Source organism: Nymphalis io, chromosome 19 (genome assembly GCF_905147045.1).
Source record: "Nymphalis io chromosome 19, ilAglIoxx1.1, whole genome shotgun sequence".
Classification (NCBI taxonomy): domain Eukaryota; kingdom Metazoa; phylum Arthropoda; class Insecta; order Lepidoptera; family Nymphalidae; genus Nymphalis; species Nymphalis io.
This window is the reverse complement of record NC_065906.1, coordinates 4,709,031-4,729,748: the sequence shown is the minus strand read 5'-3', so window position 1 is coordinate 4,729,748 and position 20,718 is coordinate 4,709,031. Positions and strand designations below refer to the sequence as shown.

The window sequence follows — 20,718 nt, the reverse complement described above, 5'->3', positions numbered from 1 at the left end:
AAATTATTGTTTTTACGAGAAAATGTTATAATACTGCATTTCTTAAGATTTAATGAAAGTCCATTTTAATGACAGTAGTGACAAAGGCTATTTAAGTCGTTTTGTAATAGAGTACAATCCTGTGTAGTTTTGATTGCTCTAAAAATTAAATAAATAAAAATAAAATATTCGAATGTTTAAAAATATCACAAATATTATTAATAAACACAATAAATAGGAGGGGTCCTGGATAAGAGCCTGATGTAACAGGAACAAAGGACGAGCAGAAACCTTTAATAGTAACAGCTTGATTACGTTCACGCAGATAAGACGCAAACCAACGTAGTAGATCACCGTATATACCGACTTCTCCAAGTTTACTTATAAGATGGAAGTGCGGTATTTTGTCGAATACCTTTGAGTAATCGGTATACACAACGTCCACCTGAGAGCCTGTTCCATAGCAGATGTCAAATGATGAACAAATTGGATAAGATTGGTATCCGTTGACTTTTTATTGATGAAACCATGTTGTTTCTCATTTAAGATAAATAGTAAAATGGGAAAGATTTGATCGTATAAAATTTTTCAAATAATTTTGGCTAAAGTGCATAATTTAGATATAGGTCTATAATTTTCTATATTATGTTTATTACCAGATTTATAGATAGGAGTAATAAAGCACCGTTTCCATATACTAGGTATCACACGTAAGTGTAAAAATTTAGAAAAAAGTAGAGAAATCGGAAAAGCAAGAGTGTCATTACACATCTTAAGAAAATAAGGGGTTATGTAATCAGGGCCAGCACCTTTCCTAACATCCAATTTTTTAAGATATATTTAATAAGATATAGAAATTGAATCATAAGTTGACTTAGAGCAGCTCAATAACAGATTAGTCTCGTCCTGATTTTGTGTCTGAAAGGCAGATTTGAAATATTAATTAAACAAAGAACCGATTTGTTCCCCATTAGATGCCGATTTACTCCCGAGAAACATTGTTTCAGGAAATTCATTGGACGATATTTTTGATTTCACAAAGGTCCAAAAAAACTTACTGTGGTGTAAAATTCCATTTTCAGAATCAAATATAAAGTGATCATAACACTGAAGTTGAATTATTTTCTGTCTATCTCTTGAAATACTAAATGTATTATAATCCCTTATTCTACCATAAATTTTCCATTTTTTGTGAAATTTAAGTTTCTCCTTAACTATTTTAATAAGAGATTTTGAATACCTAAATTTTTAACATTTAACTTTACAGATATCTCTTTCTGTCATCAGTTATTTGATAATCGAAAGAAGTAGACAGAGTATTGTATTATGTGTAACTACATAGCCACTGAACATCGCTTATTAACAAGGGAGAATCAAATTAGCATAAATTGTAAGATAAGCATTTATTAAAATTATTACTATGTTGTCATATTAAAACCATCAAGAGAAAGAAGAATTAATGAATTTAACATAATAAATTATATAAAACAATCTACATTTTGAACTGTCTGTATAACATACTAACTTCCCGTCCCGACTTCGTACGGGAAAAATGGATTTTTTAATCATTATGGTATAAACATTCGCCAATGCGATCTATTCGCCCATACAGTAAAGCGCTAAGGGCAGTCATGTGCACAAAGCACACGCCCTGTATATTTTTTATGCATTTATTTATTATTATAATCTTAGATTCTGTCTACGGCTTCTATGTGTGGTGGCTCATCGTACATTCGTCTCACATTATAAGGTGAATACTAATATACTCTTAAAAAAGGTGGCCCATTATCCCTTACATCGCCAATATGCCACCAACCTTGGGAACTAACTTGTTATGGTATTCGCCCTTCAAACCAAAACACAACAATACTAAATATTGCTGTTTAGCGGTAGAATATGTGATAAACATGGTACATACAAATGAACAAAAACATACGAAATCTTTGCGCCGGCTACTTCGCTACCGCACCGTTAGCCACTACCGTAATATTTTTTCTTGCGCGAGAATTTTAATTATACCGGAACTACTAAGATAATAATTTAAATTAAGTATATACTTTAACGTTTAAAGTTTGAAGAGCACGCTCAATTATTTATATAGCGTTTTAAATTTTTCAATAATTAAAATAAATATTAAAGTTTAGAACGTACTTTTTTTTTTCTCGCTGGAAAAACACATTTATGTGTTTCCCCCACATGGGGTGGGGGGTAAGTGGGACTAGCCGGCGCTGAAGGCGCCGGAATACCCACTAAAAAACCAGCGATACCCACTCCGTCTTGTCGGGGGACGTCACGGGATCGCTTGCGCATACTACCGTGCCGAAATTTAGAACGTACTATTTAACTGTTTCTAGTTTGCAAATAATAATATGTAATGAATGCCGAAGGCCGAAAACCAAAGTGGAAAATGAAGAATTTAAAGCTATTGTGGAAGCGGATCCATCACAAAGCGCTTCAGATATAGCTGCAGGCTTCGGGGTAAGTGATAAAACTGTATTAATCCACTTGAAGCAAATCAGGAAATTAAAAAAACCTTGAACAATGGGTACCTAATAAATTAGTGAATCGAACTTGCAAACACGCGTCGACTGCTGTGTTACTTTGCACAACTGACACAATACTGAAGGAATATAAAATCGAATCATTACTTGTGATGAAAAGTGGATACTGTACGATAATCAGAAGCGCTCGTCGCAATGGCTGAACCCTGGAGATCCAGCCAAATCCTGCCCTACACGAAAATTGACTCAGAAAAAGTTACTTGTGAGTGTTTGGTGAACTAGCACCGGTGTCGTTCACTACAGCTTTCTAAAATCTAGCCAAACGATTACGGCAGATATCTATTGTTAGCAACTGCAAACCATGAAGGAAGAACTAGCAGCTAAACAACCGAGATTGGTCAATCGCTCTAGGCCACTGCTGCCTCACGACAACGCAAGACCACACACTGCACAACAAACAACCACTAAGTTAGATGAGCTACAATTGGAATGTCTGCGACATCCACCGTACCCTCCGGACCTTGCTCCAACAGATTACCATTTTTTCCGAAATTGGGACAACTTCTTACAAGGAAAAAAATTCAACTCCGATGCGGCAGTCCAAACCGCCTTCGAAGAGTTTATTGATTCCCTCCGCCATGGTTTTTTAAGTAAAGGGATCAATGAACTACCTATGAGATGGCAAAAGTGCGTAGATAACAACGGTGCATACTTTTATTAATTAAATATATTTTACAAAAAAAAATTGACTATATTCCTCCAGTACAAAACGAAAAAATTTCATATGTAATGACCTAATATTTCTTTATAAAACTTAATAATATAATATAAAATGAATCACTCCAGGGCACAAAAAAATTAAATAGAATATAGTGATATTAAACCTCATTTAGTCTTTATTCTTTTATAATATCATATGTCACTTATTTTACTTACTATGTGGAATAAAACCTTCAAGTCAAGGTTTTATCTTATTACATAGAATAAAGGCATTACCTAAATTTGAAGATATGACAATGTAGACCTTTTACGATGTATATCCAGTATATTTAAGGACCTAATATATGAGTCCTAACTTCTAAATGAAAGAATAAATTTACATGTACATAATCAACCTTTATTTAGAAATTATTTAATTGCATAAGGATTAATATCATGATACGAAAGTCATTATCTATCGGCTGTGCCTTGTATTTGTATTGACTAATTTGAACAAATAACAGTTAGTTACTATGATTTAACTATGATATATATGTAGTTTCACGGACTTTTGTATACGTAATGGTTGAGTACTATAAACATATAAAACATTATTTTAGGTATCATCAAAGCACGCAGTTTTCGCAGCGTACACCAAATAATAACTTTTATGGCAAAATAATGACTTTTAAAGGTAATCAAAACGAAAACCAAATTTTTTTTGTCTGAATGTCTTTTTGTCCAAGCTATCTTTGAAATGACCATAAAAGGCCGAATTGTAATAACTCAAATATTATAATTATTTAAAGGATCCGTTTAGTCTTTATTTCATCAAAATCAGTGGATCCTATTAAAAGTTATAAAAACGTACGTATTTGTATTGTTATAATATTTTTTGCGGGCATTTGTAAATGCGGTAAAGGCGGGTACTGACTGGCGATACGGGGCGTAATGTAACGTTAAGGCGCTGACTCCACGAGCGAGAGAATCGCGGCGATATTATCGTCGTGCCACGTATTTCTATACATTCTCTATGGAACCGTCTCCACACGGCGATATTATCGCCGCGATGCGACGAGTGGCAACGAGCGCGCGAAACGTCATTACATCGTTGCTAGCCGGCCGCGACTAGCAGCGGGCCCGCCGCGCTCTCGCGACGAGCGCGCAGCGGGCGCGCTGTCAAACGCAGCGTCATTTCAGCGTTGCCTCTCGTTATACAAGGACGTTTCGAGAAGCTTTTTGAACAAAAGTACAATGTTTGACATTGAAAAGTTTATACTTGAAGTGAAAGAGAGACCTGCTCTTTACGATGTTCAGTTGGCCGAGTATCGAAACAGAGAAATTAAGGCCAAGTATTGGTACGATGTGGGAAGTGCTATGTTCACAGAGTGGGATGACCTAACTTCTAAAGAAAAAAAAGAAAAAGGTAGGCGTACAATATTATTATTACAAGGTTAATATTTTTAATTTTTAAGTAATTTTCTATGATATAACAAAATAATATACATTCGTCGGTACAAAATCGTTGTTTCAACAATAATTATAACATAATTTTCATTAAACGATGGTCATTTTGCCAAGGAACCGCGCCCAATGTGTTAAAATAATCTTTAAATAAGTTTCGAATTTGCAACCCCGAATTCATTGTCCTTTGAAGTACAGGTGTCATATTTTGTTGATTGGATATGTCTTCCTTTTCCCCGTCAGTGGCATTTAATGCTCGACGCTTTATGAAGTTGTGCCAAACGCAAGCTGCTTTTACTACAAGGATTGAACTGTCCGGTTGAAGATTTATTGTATTATGAAATATGCGAAATTTTGAGGTGATTCGCCCAAAGACACTTTCTACGTAACGTCTCGCACGAGACAGTCTGTAGTTGAAAATCTTTTTATCCGTAGAAAGACATCGACCTGGATACGGTCGCATTAAATTTCGATGAATACCAAAGGCCTCATCAGCTACAATCACATATGGCATTTTGGGTCCGCCAAATACCAGTTCTTCTTCTTCCGGCAAATCAAGGGCTTCTTTATTTAGCTTCTGGCCTAGAATTGAAGATTGAAAAATGGTAGAATCATTTTCACGGCCATAAGAACCTACGTCAATCACAGTAAATAAACAATTCGAATCCACCAAAGCCAATAAAACGATTGAGTTGTACTTTTTATAATTAAAGTATAGAGAGCCGGAATTCCGAGGGCACTGAATTCGAATGTGTTTGCCGTCTAGTGCTCCCAAGCAATGTGGGAAATTCGCGTTGTCTTTAAATCCTTCTGAGATTCTTTTCCACGATTCTTTGTTCGGGGCTGCCATTTCTTTAGATGCTAGCACTTTCCATACAATTCCACATGTTTCTTTTATTAATTTAACCAACGTTTTTTTCGAAATTCTGTACTTATTCTGAAGGCGTTTATAACTTGTTCCAGAAGCGAGATATCTGGAAAATATCATTATTATTAAAAAATTATACTTTATCATATATTTTTTTAATATAAAATAGGCTCGAGTGTTGTTATTTTTATTAAAATACATAATAATTAATTATGTATACTTATATATTATTATATTATTTAAATTAAAAGTTATCTCTTTGCTTCAGGACTTAAGTTAATGACAAAATGGAAATCTTTAAGGGATCAATTTCGTAAGGAGTTAAAGTTGCAGCAATGTCCAAAATCCGGTCAAGCTGCCTCAAAACGACGAAAGTATGTTCATTATGATGCATTACTTTTTTTAAAGAAACACACAGAACACGCTTCAACATCGTCAAACATGATCAATGAGGACAGTCAAGATGTTTTTGATGATGACGACAGTTCGGTTAATACCAACCCTAGTGTTACGGAACCATCCACGTCTAATAAAAAGAAAACATTAGTCCAAATGTTTCTGGAATCGAATAAAGAGATATCGAGTGTTATGCGCGAGAGTATAGATATACAAAGAAATAATGTTCAACCACAGTATCGCGACGAGCGTGGAAATGAGGCATTTTTCCGTTCGTTGCTACCACTTATGGACAAAATAAAAGAAGACTGTTTAATTGATGCCCGAACTGAGATTATGGCCGTAATTAAGAAATACACACCATCATCACATACATTTCTAGACTCTTATTCTCGTACATCTACACCAACAAGCGAGGACGATATTGCTCAAATGTTAGAACACTTTGATAGAATGTGCAGTCAGTACGAGCAAACAAGGCGCTGGCTCCACCTCGTTGGTTTTTTGGCGATTCCTTTGAGGTTACGCGCTTCAGTAAGAGAGTACGTCGCGGTGAGTCATCACGAGCTCGTGGCTCAAGTGTTGTTTCTAAATGCTTCGGGTCTATAGTTTATTAGTCGTGATTATTTGTTATTAAAATGATGAAATAGGACAAAGAGAAAACTATTTTATTTATCCCGGGTCGTCAACCAACATCAATCAAGGAGTTCGAAACGAGAGTGTTCCACAGATTTTAGCACACGGTGTAACGTATAATGCACGCTGCGAATGGTACATTACGCCCCGTGACACCAGTCATTACCCACCTTTAAATTAATGTTTGACAGCCTGACAGGAGCTATCAAACAACTGTCACATTATCAATTGTATTGGTTGTGTAATGTAAAGATTTTGATGTAAAAATAAGTACAAATTTAATTTCAGCTTAAAGCTTATTCGTTGACTTAAATTGAGGAGCAAAACAAAAATTTTACGATGAAGTTGTCGCAAGTATTATATAGACAACATATTGGTTTTATGTTTAAAAAACATTGGTTGGTCCAAGGCAAACGCGTGCCGATTGACACTGGTGTTGAAGATCGCTTAAAAGAAAAAGGAATTCCTTTTGAGGATGCCTTAGAATTCGTAAAAGACAAACAAGAACCAAAAGAAAGGTAAAATTGTAGTCGCAGTTATTAATATCAATAAGAGGTTATAATTATATGAAACTAGGAAATAAAAGTTGTTTCTAACTAGTATTGATTTAATGCACGTAAAATTTATTAGATTGTAGGAGTTTTATATTAAATAAGCTATCATAATATTTAAAAATGGTCCAGTTTCACTTATTATTATTTATTAAAACATGCTTTACGTATTTCGGGAAGATAACAGTTTCCAAAACATTTAGTGAATGCGTCAAAACCACTCAAACTCAAATTTGATTATATATTTCTATATTAGTGATTGTAAAATTTTAGGTTTGTTTACCATTCATAAATGTTTGATTGGAATGTTTAAAATATATTTAATTAGTGTACCATGCCAATGTGTTATGCCAATTTATTTATTAATATTTACTAAATATAGAATCAGAAATGAGCTGCCTAAAGGCAGAACCGAATTGCCGTTTGTAATTGTGTTTTATAGTTCTTACAAAACTAAAAGCTTGATATATATATATATAATATACAACGAAATGCAAGTGGTGAATATACATGATATAATTAAAAAATAATAAAATGTTATAAGTTATGAAGACCTTTATTACAATCAAACAAAAACTTCTGTACTAAACAAGTATAGGCTATAAACTAAATAAAATCACAGTGCCCATTATAATAATAACATTTTCAAAATTTGCCACTGCCAATTAACCTATTAAAAAATTTCTATTAGTGTATGCTAAATCTAAATAAGTTATAAAAGCATTAGGATGATTTGATATCAGAGTATCATACTAGTTATAATATAAAGGTCAGTTTCTTAAATTAAATAAATTAATTCATAAAAATAAAATCTTTAACATATTATTTCAATTTGTTTGTTGCAGACTTGAAATTGTAGGTCCTTATGAACGTCCTCTTCCACTAGATGAAAATCATCCAGATTATAAAGAGAGACCATGTTTCACTCTTAAAAACACCAATGTGCTTTTGGAAGGTATCTCTCAAGCACAAGCACTTACAAAGACAATAATAGCTGAAGATATATTGCCTCAAAAAATTGAAGAGCTTGCAGAGATATCAGCTCCAAAAGCTATTCACAGAGGAGTTAAACAAGCAATTTTAAATGCAAATGTCTTTGATTGTGAACAAAAAAAATTACCAAAAAGAAAAGATCCTTTAAGACCAGCCTATAACTTTCCGAGAACATTGGGAATTTCAGATAGACGAAAAAAGTAACAAATTTTATTTTAAACTAATCATATAGTATTAATAAAATAACAAATATATTTATTTCTATATAAAAAAATTAACTCTAGATTTGCCCTTTGAATTTCAATAAGGCTAACATAATAAATACTTTTTTTATCTAATTATATTTATGTCATTCAAATTAGTAGCTATAAAGCTGACTAAATTGATATTGTATGTGAGTAAGCCTCAAGGTGACATTGAGTTGTGGATATTTTATACAAACATTATGCATTCAAAAGTATCTGAAATTGGTTATTTGTTCTTCATTCATTGTATTATTTTTAGCTTAAATTTAACAAACAAGTTGCTTCAATTGGTGGAAAAAAGTAATGATGTAGAAGTGACTCAAAACAAATATGTGCTAAATGATGTTGAAAGTTTAAGTGTGTTCGATAAAGAAGATGATTTAATACAGTTTCAAGAAATTTCTAACATCCTGGTCACAAGCAATAAACCCCTGAAACATGACTTGAAGGAATCCAATATACCATTTATTGAAATTCCTAATATGTATCCAGTGAAGCACACTGTTACATTACCACTGGACCACTTTTACACAGAAACTAGCAAATATCGTAAGTATTATATATTATTAAAATTTTCAATCAGTTATTTGATATACATTCATAACAATTTCCAGTAGAAATATCTGTGATTGAATCAATATTGCGATAAATTGTGTAGCAACTAAAAGGTTAAATAAAATAGATTGATTAATCATTAGGGACTCTTGACTTATTTCAACATACAATGAAATGCAGGTGGTATATATTTATCAACTATCTTCTGATGCTCATTTGTTATGAGTTCCTCTAACACAATACAGAAGATAAGTTAGCTTGCCTTTTAAATCAACAATCTTTGGTTAAAGTCCACTTGTTTTATCGATTAGACCATAAATTCTCAATTTTTCAGAACTCCTTTTAAAAGAGAACAAAAATTTCAACACAAATGCAATATCCATAATAGTTGATTTTATATGGAAGGTCTCTGTACCTATTTTATCTTTTCATTTATCTAATATTCAAAATCTTAAAACAAAAATTAATAAAATGACAAATATAAAAATATATTTATTAACGTTTTATAACTAATCAAAACTATTAAGAATTAAAATATAAACAGATGTTTGAGGCTGGTGGAGTATTAACAATTTATTAATGTTGGGTTCCAATTTCGTCGAATTTCAAATCTTCAGGCTCAGTGAGGTGTAATCTATTGCTCTTCTTCAACAGTAAATAAGCTAATCTGAGCTCAGCCATATACGAAGAAAATGCTATTAAAAACTTTTGCATCTCACAATCAGGATTAGAGTACTGGAATTATTTCACTTTCGAGTTCTTCCTTATTCATAAGTTCTGAAAATTCTTCCAAATTAAATGATCTTAACCCAACTGTGTTTATAATGTCTCGAAAACACTGCGTAAAATCACGATGAAAAACCTTTAAGTGATGGCAGTACGTAAATCCTGGGGTTTTTAGATAAATACCTCACCCAAAAATGGCTATGACATTTTTTTTATTTCAATTAATTTAAAGTATCACTTTATATATGCAACAAATAATGAATAAATGTAATGCCCACTGAGACGCGATAACACCCCCGTCGGAAGACAGATGTCTTGGCTAGAATTAACTTGTTATATATATAAACTAATATTATTATTGAAAATAAATATCTACTGTGTAGAAAGTTTGCTTTTTTACGTTCTGGAAAAAATGCAAAAAAAGTACCCATTAATTTGCACATCTATTCGAAATAATTTTTATCATATAAATAATAAATAAAAAAAGAAAAAGTTTTTGATAATTATATTTAAATTAAATTGCTAAAATATTAATTTGACAACCAAATGTAACAACCCAAAATGAAATAAGAATATAATTATTTTTACTTTGTTTTAGCTGTGCGATCAAGTATAATCAAAAAGCATCCACACACTACCTGGCTCCATTTTAACAGCACAGAAGTGAACAACATCTTCGAGACACCCGTTACACCAACACAAATACTGGGACGTTCCCTGACTCATGCATTTACAGTAGCTACAGCATATGCAAAACAGTTGTATGGGGTAAATAAAAATATATTTTTTTCATTTGTCTTTGAAAAGAATTGTATTTTGGTGCTATATTTCTTTGTATTTATTACAGGAGGATGTAAAGGACCTACCTGACCCAATACACTTAAATTGCATTCAAACAGATGGCCAGCGTTTTCATTTTGGAGTGTTGCAGTTAAACACTCTTAATTTAGATGGTACTGAAGGCACCAAGAACATATGGTATTGCAAAAATGACCTTAAGTTATATGACTCTTGTCGGTACTTAAGCGCTATACCTGTTTTAGAAAACTATAATCCAAAAGTATATGGTTATATCAACGCTTTTTATAATTGTTAAAAATATGCAAATATTAAGAATAATAATTTAGTAATAAATAGATTTTACCAAGAATTTTATTTTACTGACTAACTAAAATCAATATTTTCTAATAAGAGAAAAAATATATTCTTTAAATGTATTCATGTATATATAACAATATATTTACAAGAGCACAAATACATTTATTTCTGATTAGAATACACAATGCTTGCACATACCAAAACACTTTGTACATTAAATATTAATAGCGAGTTAGGTAAGTCAAACACAAAATTTTATGTTTATAAAAGGTCTTATTTCTCTGTAGTGAACTTCTGTAATCGACGTCTTCTAAGCTCTTCCGCATCCGCATCGATGCTATCTCTGCAAAATTTAAAGATGAATAGGATTAATAAATAAATATTCAATATAATTCATGTTGCAATAGTACAGAATGAAAAGAGAATTATTTCCACAGCTTCTTATCGGTCTTATTTTTTATACAATTCTATAAAACATTTATTTTATCAAAAAATGTTATCTCTTTCTTACATACAACAGAGGAACTTATTTGATTATATTATTAAACGGATTAATTCTCACTTAAAAGAATCAGAATTTGTTGTGTCGGCATCATCCAAAGTGAAATTGTCCCTGCTTGTTGAAGGTCCCGGGGTCGGCTTGAATGCTGAAGTGGTGGGTACCACATCTGGTTCAGTTTTCACTTTAACAGATGAAGCCTCTGGAGAGGGCTCTGTCCGACTGTAAAAAAAGATTAATATATTATGTATATTCGATTTTCATATTAATACTTAATATAAATAAAACCAGAGCTAATAATGATTGATCTGTTATTGTGTCTTTTTTTTGCCCTGAAGAAACAAAGTATTAAGTAAGTATTTTGCAATTACAATAATTTTAACTATTTTCTTCCTTGTTTATAAACATAATATTATATATTCATTATTTTGCCATGCTTTGCCTATTTAGAGACATCATTAAGTCTGCTTTATTGTCTTTTATTCTCGAGGACAGATTTAACAATTTTGTTCTCATAAAATAATAATATACAATTCAAAATGTAATTTGTTGTATGTTAATAGTTTCAAATTCTAAACTGTCTCGTACTTTTTTGTTCCACTTTCACCTCTTAGCTACTCGACTGATCATGATATTTTTCATACACGCTGTCGGGTACAGAAAATCCCATATATTAGTACTTACTTTAAATCAGTTTGTGTGGCGACCGTTGTACAATTTAAGGGCAAATTAGCAACGACGTTCGAATATTGTTGCATGAGGAGCACCGATGCGTCTAGCATTGCTTGAATTTCTCGGAGTAGCTGTGAAAATAAGAATTAAATATCAAAAACGAAGTTTAATAAAGGCAATATTATAGTATTTATATTGCTAACCAACCCAAAAGTGGTCGAACCGTATTATTTTATTGCATTATAATTTATAATTATACTAAGAACAAAACAGAGTAAACTTCAAATTTTCTTAATGCGTTTACAGTTAATTTTAAAAGTTTGAATCCAACTGCAAATCGTTTATTCGAACGCCGCTAGAATTGCACAATGCGTCACCTGCAGGCGCGCCTCCACGTTCCGGCGCTCGGTGCCCTCCAGGCGGCGCAGCTCGTCGGCGCTGAGGCTGGCCAGCGCGGCGGGGCGCGGCGGCGGCGGCGGCAGGCCCCAGCCCATCATCGCTGTGGGGTTGCCATACATTTATAATTTAAAACACCAACAATGTAAATTAAACAGTACAAAAGAACTCAATAAAATTCAAACATCAACATATTTTTATGCTTCGCTTACATACAGTATACAACGAAAATATCGCACAAAATTGACCGATTGCAAAAAGTGAGGAGAAAATCGGTCACTACAGCCTTGAATGCTATGTCAATTAAAAATCTAAAATGTAGTTACGCGGGGGCGGGATGGTGGGGAAGGGCGGCGGCACGGGCGCGGCGCTGGGCGGCGCGGGCGGCGCGTGCGCGTGCGGCGCGTTGGCGTTGGGCGCGTTGGGCGGCGCCGGCGCGTTGGCGTTGGCGTTGGCGGGCTCCGGCACGGGCGCCCGCAGCACGTTGAGGCGGCATGTGGGGCACGTCTGCTGCCGTTGGAACCAGAGCCGGAGACACGCCGCATGGAATATATGATTGCATGGCAGCTTCTTTGCGCCTGTTGAATAAGGAAAATATATTAACTAAAATTGAGTCCTAAGCATTGAAACTAAGGTTTTTAATGAAAATGATCGTATAGTATTTGCTTAATTCTAACGAAACTGAAAACATTTAGAAAGTATAGCTGAGGCAGGTCGCTCGTCTCTCAGAGCGCCACGGTAGCATGCAAAAGCGATCCCGTGGCGCTCCTCGTTAAGACGGAAGGGTACTGCTGGTTTTTTAGTGGGTATTCCGATGTTCTGGGCGCGCTGTTCCCGTGGGGGAATAGCGTAATGCGTTTTCCAGCGTTAAAAAAAAGGTCTCTCGTCTTACCGCTGTGCATCTCCTCGCGACAGATAATGCACTCGTTGTCCGCAGCGGCTAGCTCCGCGGCCGTGGCGTCCGGGTACAGAGTGTTCATGTTGCGGATCGCGCGTCGGGACAGCACTACGTCATTGTACGCCTTCTTGAAACTCCTGCGGTCAAGAAACGCGATATTTAGATTACATTGCTCGATATTTGTAACACAGCCGGCAGATCGAACTGCTTATTCAAGACTTTTGAAAAAAATATAGGTTAATTTCAAATAAACGTTCAGCTGAGTGTTAACAAATTTAAGGAGTTTTGGAAAAGCACTTCATTTAAAAATATATATTTATACAATATACATAGAATTAATTCGTTTATTGAAACTCAAAGTAAAAAGACTACCGTCGTTTTGGGATAAAAATTACCCAAACCCGGGAAGAACCGGCGACATAAACTCAGCTAGTTTGCTTTTTTGTCAAAACGTGGTAGACTTGTGGTACAGCTTTGTGCAAGCTCGTCTGGCTAGGAACCACCCACTTATCAGATATTCTACCGCAAAATAGCAGTACTTGGTATTGTTGTGTTCCGATTTGAAGGGTGAGTGAGCCAGTGTAATTACAGACACAAGGGACATAACATCTTAGTTCCAAAAGGTGGTGGCGCATTGGCGATGTAAGCGATGGTTAACATTTCTTACAAAGCCAATGTCTATGGGCGTTGGTGACCACTTACCATCAAGTGCCCCATATGCTCATTCGCCTTCCTATTGTATATAAAAAACAACGAAATTATAATATTGAATAGATGGGAAAAATATTGGTATATAAATAATTGATTTCATATTATATTAAGCCATCTGTTTAAAGATGGTGCTATGCCAGAAACCTTCACGCACTTGTCTGCGACATTTAAAAAAAGCTTCAGAAACGCAGATGGGACAAACAAAGACATTTATATATATATATATATAAAAGTATATATAAAATTGGCAGCTAACATTGCCCCGTGGCTAGAACACGTTTCACAAACTAAACGTCGCAACTACAAATCTGAGAAAACACGTTTATATTTCACAGAACGCTAATTCAGTATGTGTTTATAGAAAAACATTTATAAACTTATCACGATAGAAACTCGAAGCGGGACGTAAGCCTATTATATGTCAGCATATTATTCAATTCGGATAATGCTTTTGAAATGAAGTAGCCATCGACTATGCTTTTTATCCTTTTGCTTAATAGGCTAAGAGACTTTGGCCTTGCAACAGGACAATCATGGACTTATTTATAAATAACTATTAAATAACTTTTTTTTTTGTTAACTCGAAATGTTGATATATTTTGCAACACCTATAATCTAGGAGACACTTGATTTGTCTAACGTCATGTTTAAAGACTCCATTGTGTTTATTAGTGTACTTCTGTTGGTGTTGATATTATAATAAATAAATAAATAAACTATAATTATTAAATATTCATATAGGTACATTTTAAATTAAATAAACTTTTATGTCAAAAAAAAATCCTTACGTGGTCTACAACTTTTGTTCCTATCATTACTAATATTTAAGTTATTTTGTTATACATATTAATTTCGTATTGAATTAAAACTATATTTATCTACAAACTGCGTTTTTATATACCTCATAGTTTCATACATAGGTCGGAAAGCAAACAAGGGCAGCGTGTAAATTCGGACCATGACAGCTACGAAACCGACGTAGAGAAGCACTTTGAGGAAGTTAATGGCCAGCTCCGTGTACAGCAGCACTGCGGCCTTGCTCTCCCACGGCGCCTCCCAGCGAGAGTCGATTGCGTGCAGCAGATACTGGACAAAAACAATAATATGAATAATTTACTCTCACCAACATAATATTTTTTTTATTTATTATTATTAATATATATGTATTACAAGGAAAGACATTACTGCGTTACTGATCAAACTACTAACTACCAACCAAATAAGACCAAAAGTATCCACCGAAAATAATATTATTTTAATTCGGACAAAAATTACTAAAGAATATAAAAAAGGTAATTTACAGTGATGATTGAAGATAATAAAGGAAAAAATATTTAATATCAAATTCTATGCCAAAAGTCCGCAAGCGTTTTTCTTTGATTTTTTTTAAATTATTTAATTAAAACATATGGGCGGCCTGACTATATACATTGTCAATGCGCCACCAAATTTGAGAACTAAGATATTATGTCCCTTGAGCCTCTAGTTACACTGGCTCACTCACCCCTCACCTGAACACAAATGTACTGCTGTTTGGCGGTAGAATAAGCGTAATGATAGGCTGTCACAAACATACCAACTCAACTCTTGAAATTATTAGTCACATGGTCACTGTTACATGTCAGTAACAGTAAACAGTAACAGCCTGTTACTGTCCCACTGCTGGGCTGAGGCCTCCTCTTTTTGAGAAGGTGTGGAGCTTATTCCACCACGCTGCTCAAATGCGGGTTGGTAGAATACACATGTGCCATAATTTCAATGAAATTAGACACATGCAGGTTTCCTCACGATGTTTTCCTTCACCATCAGCAAGAGATGAATTATAGTCACAAATTAAGAACATGAAAATTCAGTAGTGCTTGCCTGGGTTCGAACCTACGATCGTCGATTAAGATTCACGCGTTCTAACCACTAGGCCATCTCGGCTCTCGGTTACATGTCATATAAACAAAATATTTAGATTTCATACCCGAGAAGTGCAGGTTCACTGTGTTGCAATTTTATATGATTTTCAATATTTAAATAGTACTCTATCTACTACTATCATAGTTATGAAGTAATAATTAAGTTGAACTGATAATTATCTGTATAGACGTCAGGTCACGTTTTTAAAGAAATTCTATTGATGACCCAATAGACAATATGATGATGAAAATAAAATGTGGCTTTGAAATAATATCACACATCTGATTTTTAATTTCAAAATAACCTTTTTACAACAAACAAGTTTTTTCCCGCGTATTACGGAAAGGATTTAATGTTAGGTACAAAAAGGTAGAATATGTACTTTTTGGGGGTGAGGATGGGGTTCAAACTTGCTTCATACCAAATTTCATTAAAATTGTACTAGTGGTTTAGGTTAGGTTATTACATAACTCATACTGATCAACTATGAAATAGCAACAATATATTTTCTTACCTTTATCAATATATTCACAATCATGATAATCAATATACTGTATTCAAATCCAAAGACCAATTGCACTGAAGGGCCTTTCGTTGCAGTGAATGCATATGCATGGTGGATGAAATACAAATCGGCTTGTGCTAAGAGCATCAACAGACTCAGAATTCGAATGTGGAATAACCATCCAATCACGGGACTTCTTTCCATCTAAAAACAAAAGATAATCTATTTATAAAAGACAGACACCTAAGGATAACTCAGCTTATAATTAGATATTTTTATATTTTTAGTTGTACACATAGTGATTAAGTTGAAATAAATCAGTTTGCACAAGTACCGCTTACCGCGTACTCTCGCATTAGTATTAGAATTGTCATGCCATTTCGTTTAGTATTTTTTTTAAATAATTAGTCCATAAGAAAATATATGAGGAATAGTAAAACCGTATGTCGCATAAAAAATAATGTCATAATAAATATGTAAGCTATAATGACATTAGCTGACGATGAGCAAGAATTTTTAAAAAGAAGAATTGACAAATATTTGTGTGCATGCTAATTAAGAAAATTCTTGGTTGATATATGGTGGTGGCTTCGACACATTATCAGAACAAATTATCACTAACATAAATTTAATAATAAATATTAAGTATATCCCTATAAATAAATATAAAAACTATTTGTTTATTTATTTATCTACTGACGGCACGCTGCTACAAACACAAATGTCTACAAGCTGGCTGTTTATATTTTTTGCAACAATGTCGTGTGTTTTCCGGCAGAGCAGAATAGAGTCACTTCATTTCAAAAATTTAGAATGGTAGGAACTGTGTACGGGATTGTTTTGTGTTAAGCGCGTCTACCAATACCAGGAATTAATTAACACTTCAATAAACAATCGCACGTTCGCGAGAAATCAGTCCATTGCTTTAAACATTCCCAAGGGATGTTTACGTCAGAAAGGCAGCCGAGAGCCAAATAAAATAAAATTTAGTTTTTATATTTCATATTAATCATCGGCACCGGAAATATTAACAGGGATAGTTAATATCGATAATACACTGGCCCACTCACCCTTTTAACCGGAACACAAAAATTCTTAGTATTGCTGTTTGCCGATAGATGATAAGTGGCTGGTACCTACTTAGATGTGCTTAAACAAACCCTAGCACCAAATATTCGTATATTTTATTGGCATATATCATATTGACACACAGCCTCCTAGCTAAGACGGAAAGAGTACCACTGGTTTTTTAATGGGTATTCCGATGTTCGGGGCGCGCTCGGCGCCTTGGACACCGTGAGCCCCACTGTTCCCGTGGGGGAAACGCGTAACGCGATTATCCAGCGATAAAAAAAGGTTAACGAGTTTGTTTACACTAAAAAACTACAACAACGACAACATTTAATGTCTTCATTAATACAAAATCAATTAATTAAAAATAACTTTGAAGCATCGGAGGAAACCGAAAACACTATTCGACTTTATTTGTTATCTCCTTACGTTTTAAAACTGACGTTATGCTGTATTCTCGAATAACTTAGCGTATTCTATATATTAACCGCAGTTAAGCTCCATAAATAGGTAAGAAGCTATTTAAGCTTGACATCAGAGTCGCCAGTTTTTCGAACAATAGTGCGTTATTGTTATTTATTTGCATTTTTCTTTATTATATACCAAATAAATGACATGATTATTCCCAACAATCTACAATGGGCAGTCTTATCATACAGTGAGCGGGAGAACCAAATAGCCAAAAAACCAAAATTTTATTTAATATATTGACTTATTGTGAATTATGTATACTTTCATTCGACTCCCTAATCACCACAAATAAACTGGAAAAATAATGTTATTTGTATTAATGGCATGGCACGTATAAAAATATATATATCAACTGCTGTGTTTATTTTATGTCATTTAAACTACATTTAACTACATCACGTTAAATAGATCATAATATCAATTGTAATTTTTTATGGTAAAGAGCCCATCCCGACTTCGAACGAGTTAAAATTTATTATAAGTATTATATTTAATTTTTTGTTAAATACTAAAGCCAATTCTAATCTAAGCCATCCAGGACCACATTCAAACACACACAATTATTTTATCAAAATTGGTCCAGCCATTTAGCAGTTCGGTAACATACACATACAGAATAATTATATATATATATGAAGATAAAGAAATATACCAAATGTACACATTAAATATTTTTGTTATGTAGATCCCCTACCCATGTCATGTTCGTCATCTTTTCTGGTTAAGCTCTGCAGCTTGTATGCATCAAATTTATAATGCAAAAATTGATCAAGCAGAAGACCTCGTTCATAGTCAAGATTTAATGTCCATTCCTACATTAGTTAACACCATATGCAAAGCATAAAAAACATAATTAAGATGAAAAACCAATAATATATCAAACATTCTAACTATTGACGTATAGGAAAGTACTTTAATTTATAACTAGGTTATTGTATTGTTCAACAGTAAATTATTTATACTAAGTCAGCATACTTAATAACATGGCTTCAATCATCATGCTATTGCTGTTTCACTTTAAAAAAAAGAAACCAAACTCTTAACCCACACTTCACACAATATTGTATTAGAGGATTCAATAGGAATATTATTAAATCCTTATAAATAAAAAAAAATATCTTCTTTTTTTTAAGACCACTGTAGTGAAGGCATTGCTATAGTCAAGTTTATGAGCCATACGAGATTGAATTTCGGCAAAAATAAAAATAAATAGTAACAGTGAAGCAGTAATTCTTTTCTGACAACACTACAATACTATTATAAGGAAATAAAGTGACTGTCTCGTTGGATTAGTTGCTAGATATAAGGCTGCAGATTCTGAGGTCCTGGATATGAACCCCAGGTCGAACATATAAAAAAGTTATTGGGTTTTCGCGTTGAAAATTCTCAGTAGTAGCCCAGGGTCTGGAAGTTGAAAGTGTGTACACTCCCATGCCTCAGGAAGCATGTGAAGCCATTGGTCCTGCACCTGAACTTTTTCCAGCTGCATCAGTTTGCTGTCCCGTCGGATAAAATAATTTGTGTTCCAATGTATGTATTACGATAAAAGTATACCTTATAAAATCATTGGGATAAAATCAATTGATAAAAATATTAATATGATTAAAAATAATATTTACTTATGCACCACCATTTATCAAAAATATTAATATAAATATTAATAATATTAATATTATGCAATACATTGGAATTATGAATTAATTGAAATATTTATCATTATTTAAGTAATGTAAAGTGTATATGTAAAATTATTATTAAAAATATAACCTTACTTACATAATCAACCCTATCTTCAGCAAGCCAATGGAATGCCTTCAGGAAAAGCAAAAGTGTGAATAAAGCTATGAATTTCGGATTAAAATCATCTCGGAACACCGTAAACGCCAGACATGTCTCTGTTATAGCAAACCAGGATCTCTCAATCAGGTGCTAAAATCAATTTTTAATTATAAATTAATTACATATATAAAATATAATTTCAATAAGCAAATTTAAGCAGAAACATTCTTGTATATTACATTATTGTAGGCCATTCTAATAATAAGTTAAAATTAAGCATCCTATTTTATTTTTATCTGTGATTGACAATGTTTGACAATTATTATTACAATGTTTTCAATTAATACACAAGAGACAAGACAAAAGACTTTACATCTTTTTACTTTTGTATGTGAGAATAAGAATTGAACTACATTAATGAATATAAAAATATACATATCCTTGCCTCAAATTCAGCTGGGCGTAGTTGACCAAAGAAGATCTTTCTTAATATTTTACCTACCAACAACACCAGTATAAAGGCCTGCAAGTACATGACCTGCAATAATAAATAAGATACCATTTATTTTATATATTATAGTACATATAATTTTCATAAAATTATTACAATGTAAAAAACTATAAACGTTACCACACTACTATTTCGACATAATAAAGTCCGAATTACAAGAATACATTTCGCAACAGAAAATAAAAACTTAAAAGCTTTACAGTGTAAAATATCATTAAATATTTTTATGACTTACAGCCATGCTAGGATTTGAGTTCGTAAGGTAAACCACTGATGGATAAAACTGTTTCTTCTGGTAATAAGCATTGCCGATTACCACAGTCGTTAGTGCTAGACTGATTACAGTCACTACTACAGCCTTCATCTTCATTGAATTTAACTAAGCACTACACGTCCATGCACGTAATTTTAATATTAAATAGATTGATAAATTATTTAAACACTCTGAGGTCGCACAACTATCAACAAATACATTTTCAAAACATCATTTCATATCTCTCGTTGGAACAAAAAAGTAATTTTGACGTGTTCAATGTTCATTTGTGTTGTGTCAATTTTATTTTCACAGATATTATTTAAAAACAAAAAG

General features: G+C 33.3%; 3 protein-coding genes across 3 annotated transcripts; 2 read left to right on the top strand and 1 right to left on the bottom strand.

Moving 5' to 3' along the window:
• Positions 1-4,150: 4,150 nt before the first annotated feature.
• Positions 4,151-6,516, top strand: LOC126776167 (uncharacterized). Its single transcript, XM_050498466.1, has 2 exons — positions 4,151-4,605; positions 5,780-6,516. Exons 1-2 carry the CDS (start codon positions 4,434-4,436, stop codon positions 6,514-6,516), a joined length of 909 nt encoding a protein of 302 aa, XP_050354423.1. The 5' UTR covers positions 4,151-4,433.
• A 249-nt stretch (positions 6,517-6,765) lies between these two features.
• Positions 6,766-10,763, top strand: LOC126776070 (39S ribosomal protein L37, mitochondrial). The gene is made up of 5 exons (XM_050498339.1): positions 6,766-7,061; positions 7,940-8,287; positions 8,592-8,881; positions 10,212-10,381; positions 10,461-10,763. The coding sequence occupies exons 1-5, from the start codon at positions 6,883-6,885 to the stop codon at positions 10,707-10,709; spliced, it is 1,236 nt and encodes a 411-aa protein (XP_050354296.1). The 5' UTR covers positions 6,766-6,882; the 3' UTR covers positions 10,710-10,763.
• A 54-nt stretch (positions 10,764-10,817) lies between these two features.
• LOC126776069 (E3 ubiquitin-protein ligase synoviolin A) lies at positions 10,818-20,674 on the bottom strand. Its single transcript, XM_050498338.1, has 11 exons — positions 20,365-20,674; positions 20,064-20,156; positions 19,616-19,768; positions 16,307-16,501; positions 14,789-14,973; positions 13,171-13,313; positions 12,605-12,856; positions 12,260-12,381; positions 11,895-12,013; positions 11,274-11,432; positions 10,818-11,054 (listed from the first exon to the last, which is right to left on the bottom strand). Exons 1-11 carry the CDS (start codon positions 20,497-20,499, stop codon positions 10,985-10,987), a joined length of 1,626 nt encoding a protein of 541 aa, XP_050354295.1. The 5' UTR covers positions 20,500-20,674; the 3' UTR covers positions 10,818-10,984.
• Between the last annotated feature and the right edge of the window lie 44 nt (positions 20,675-20,718).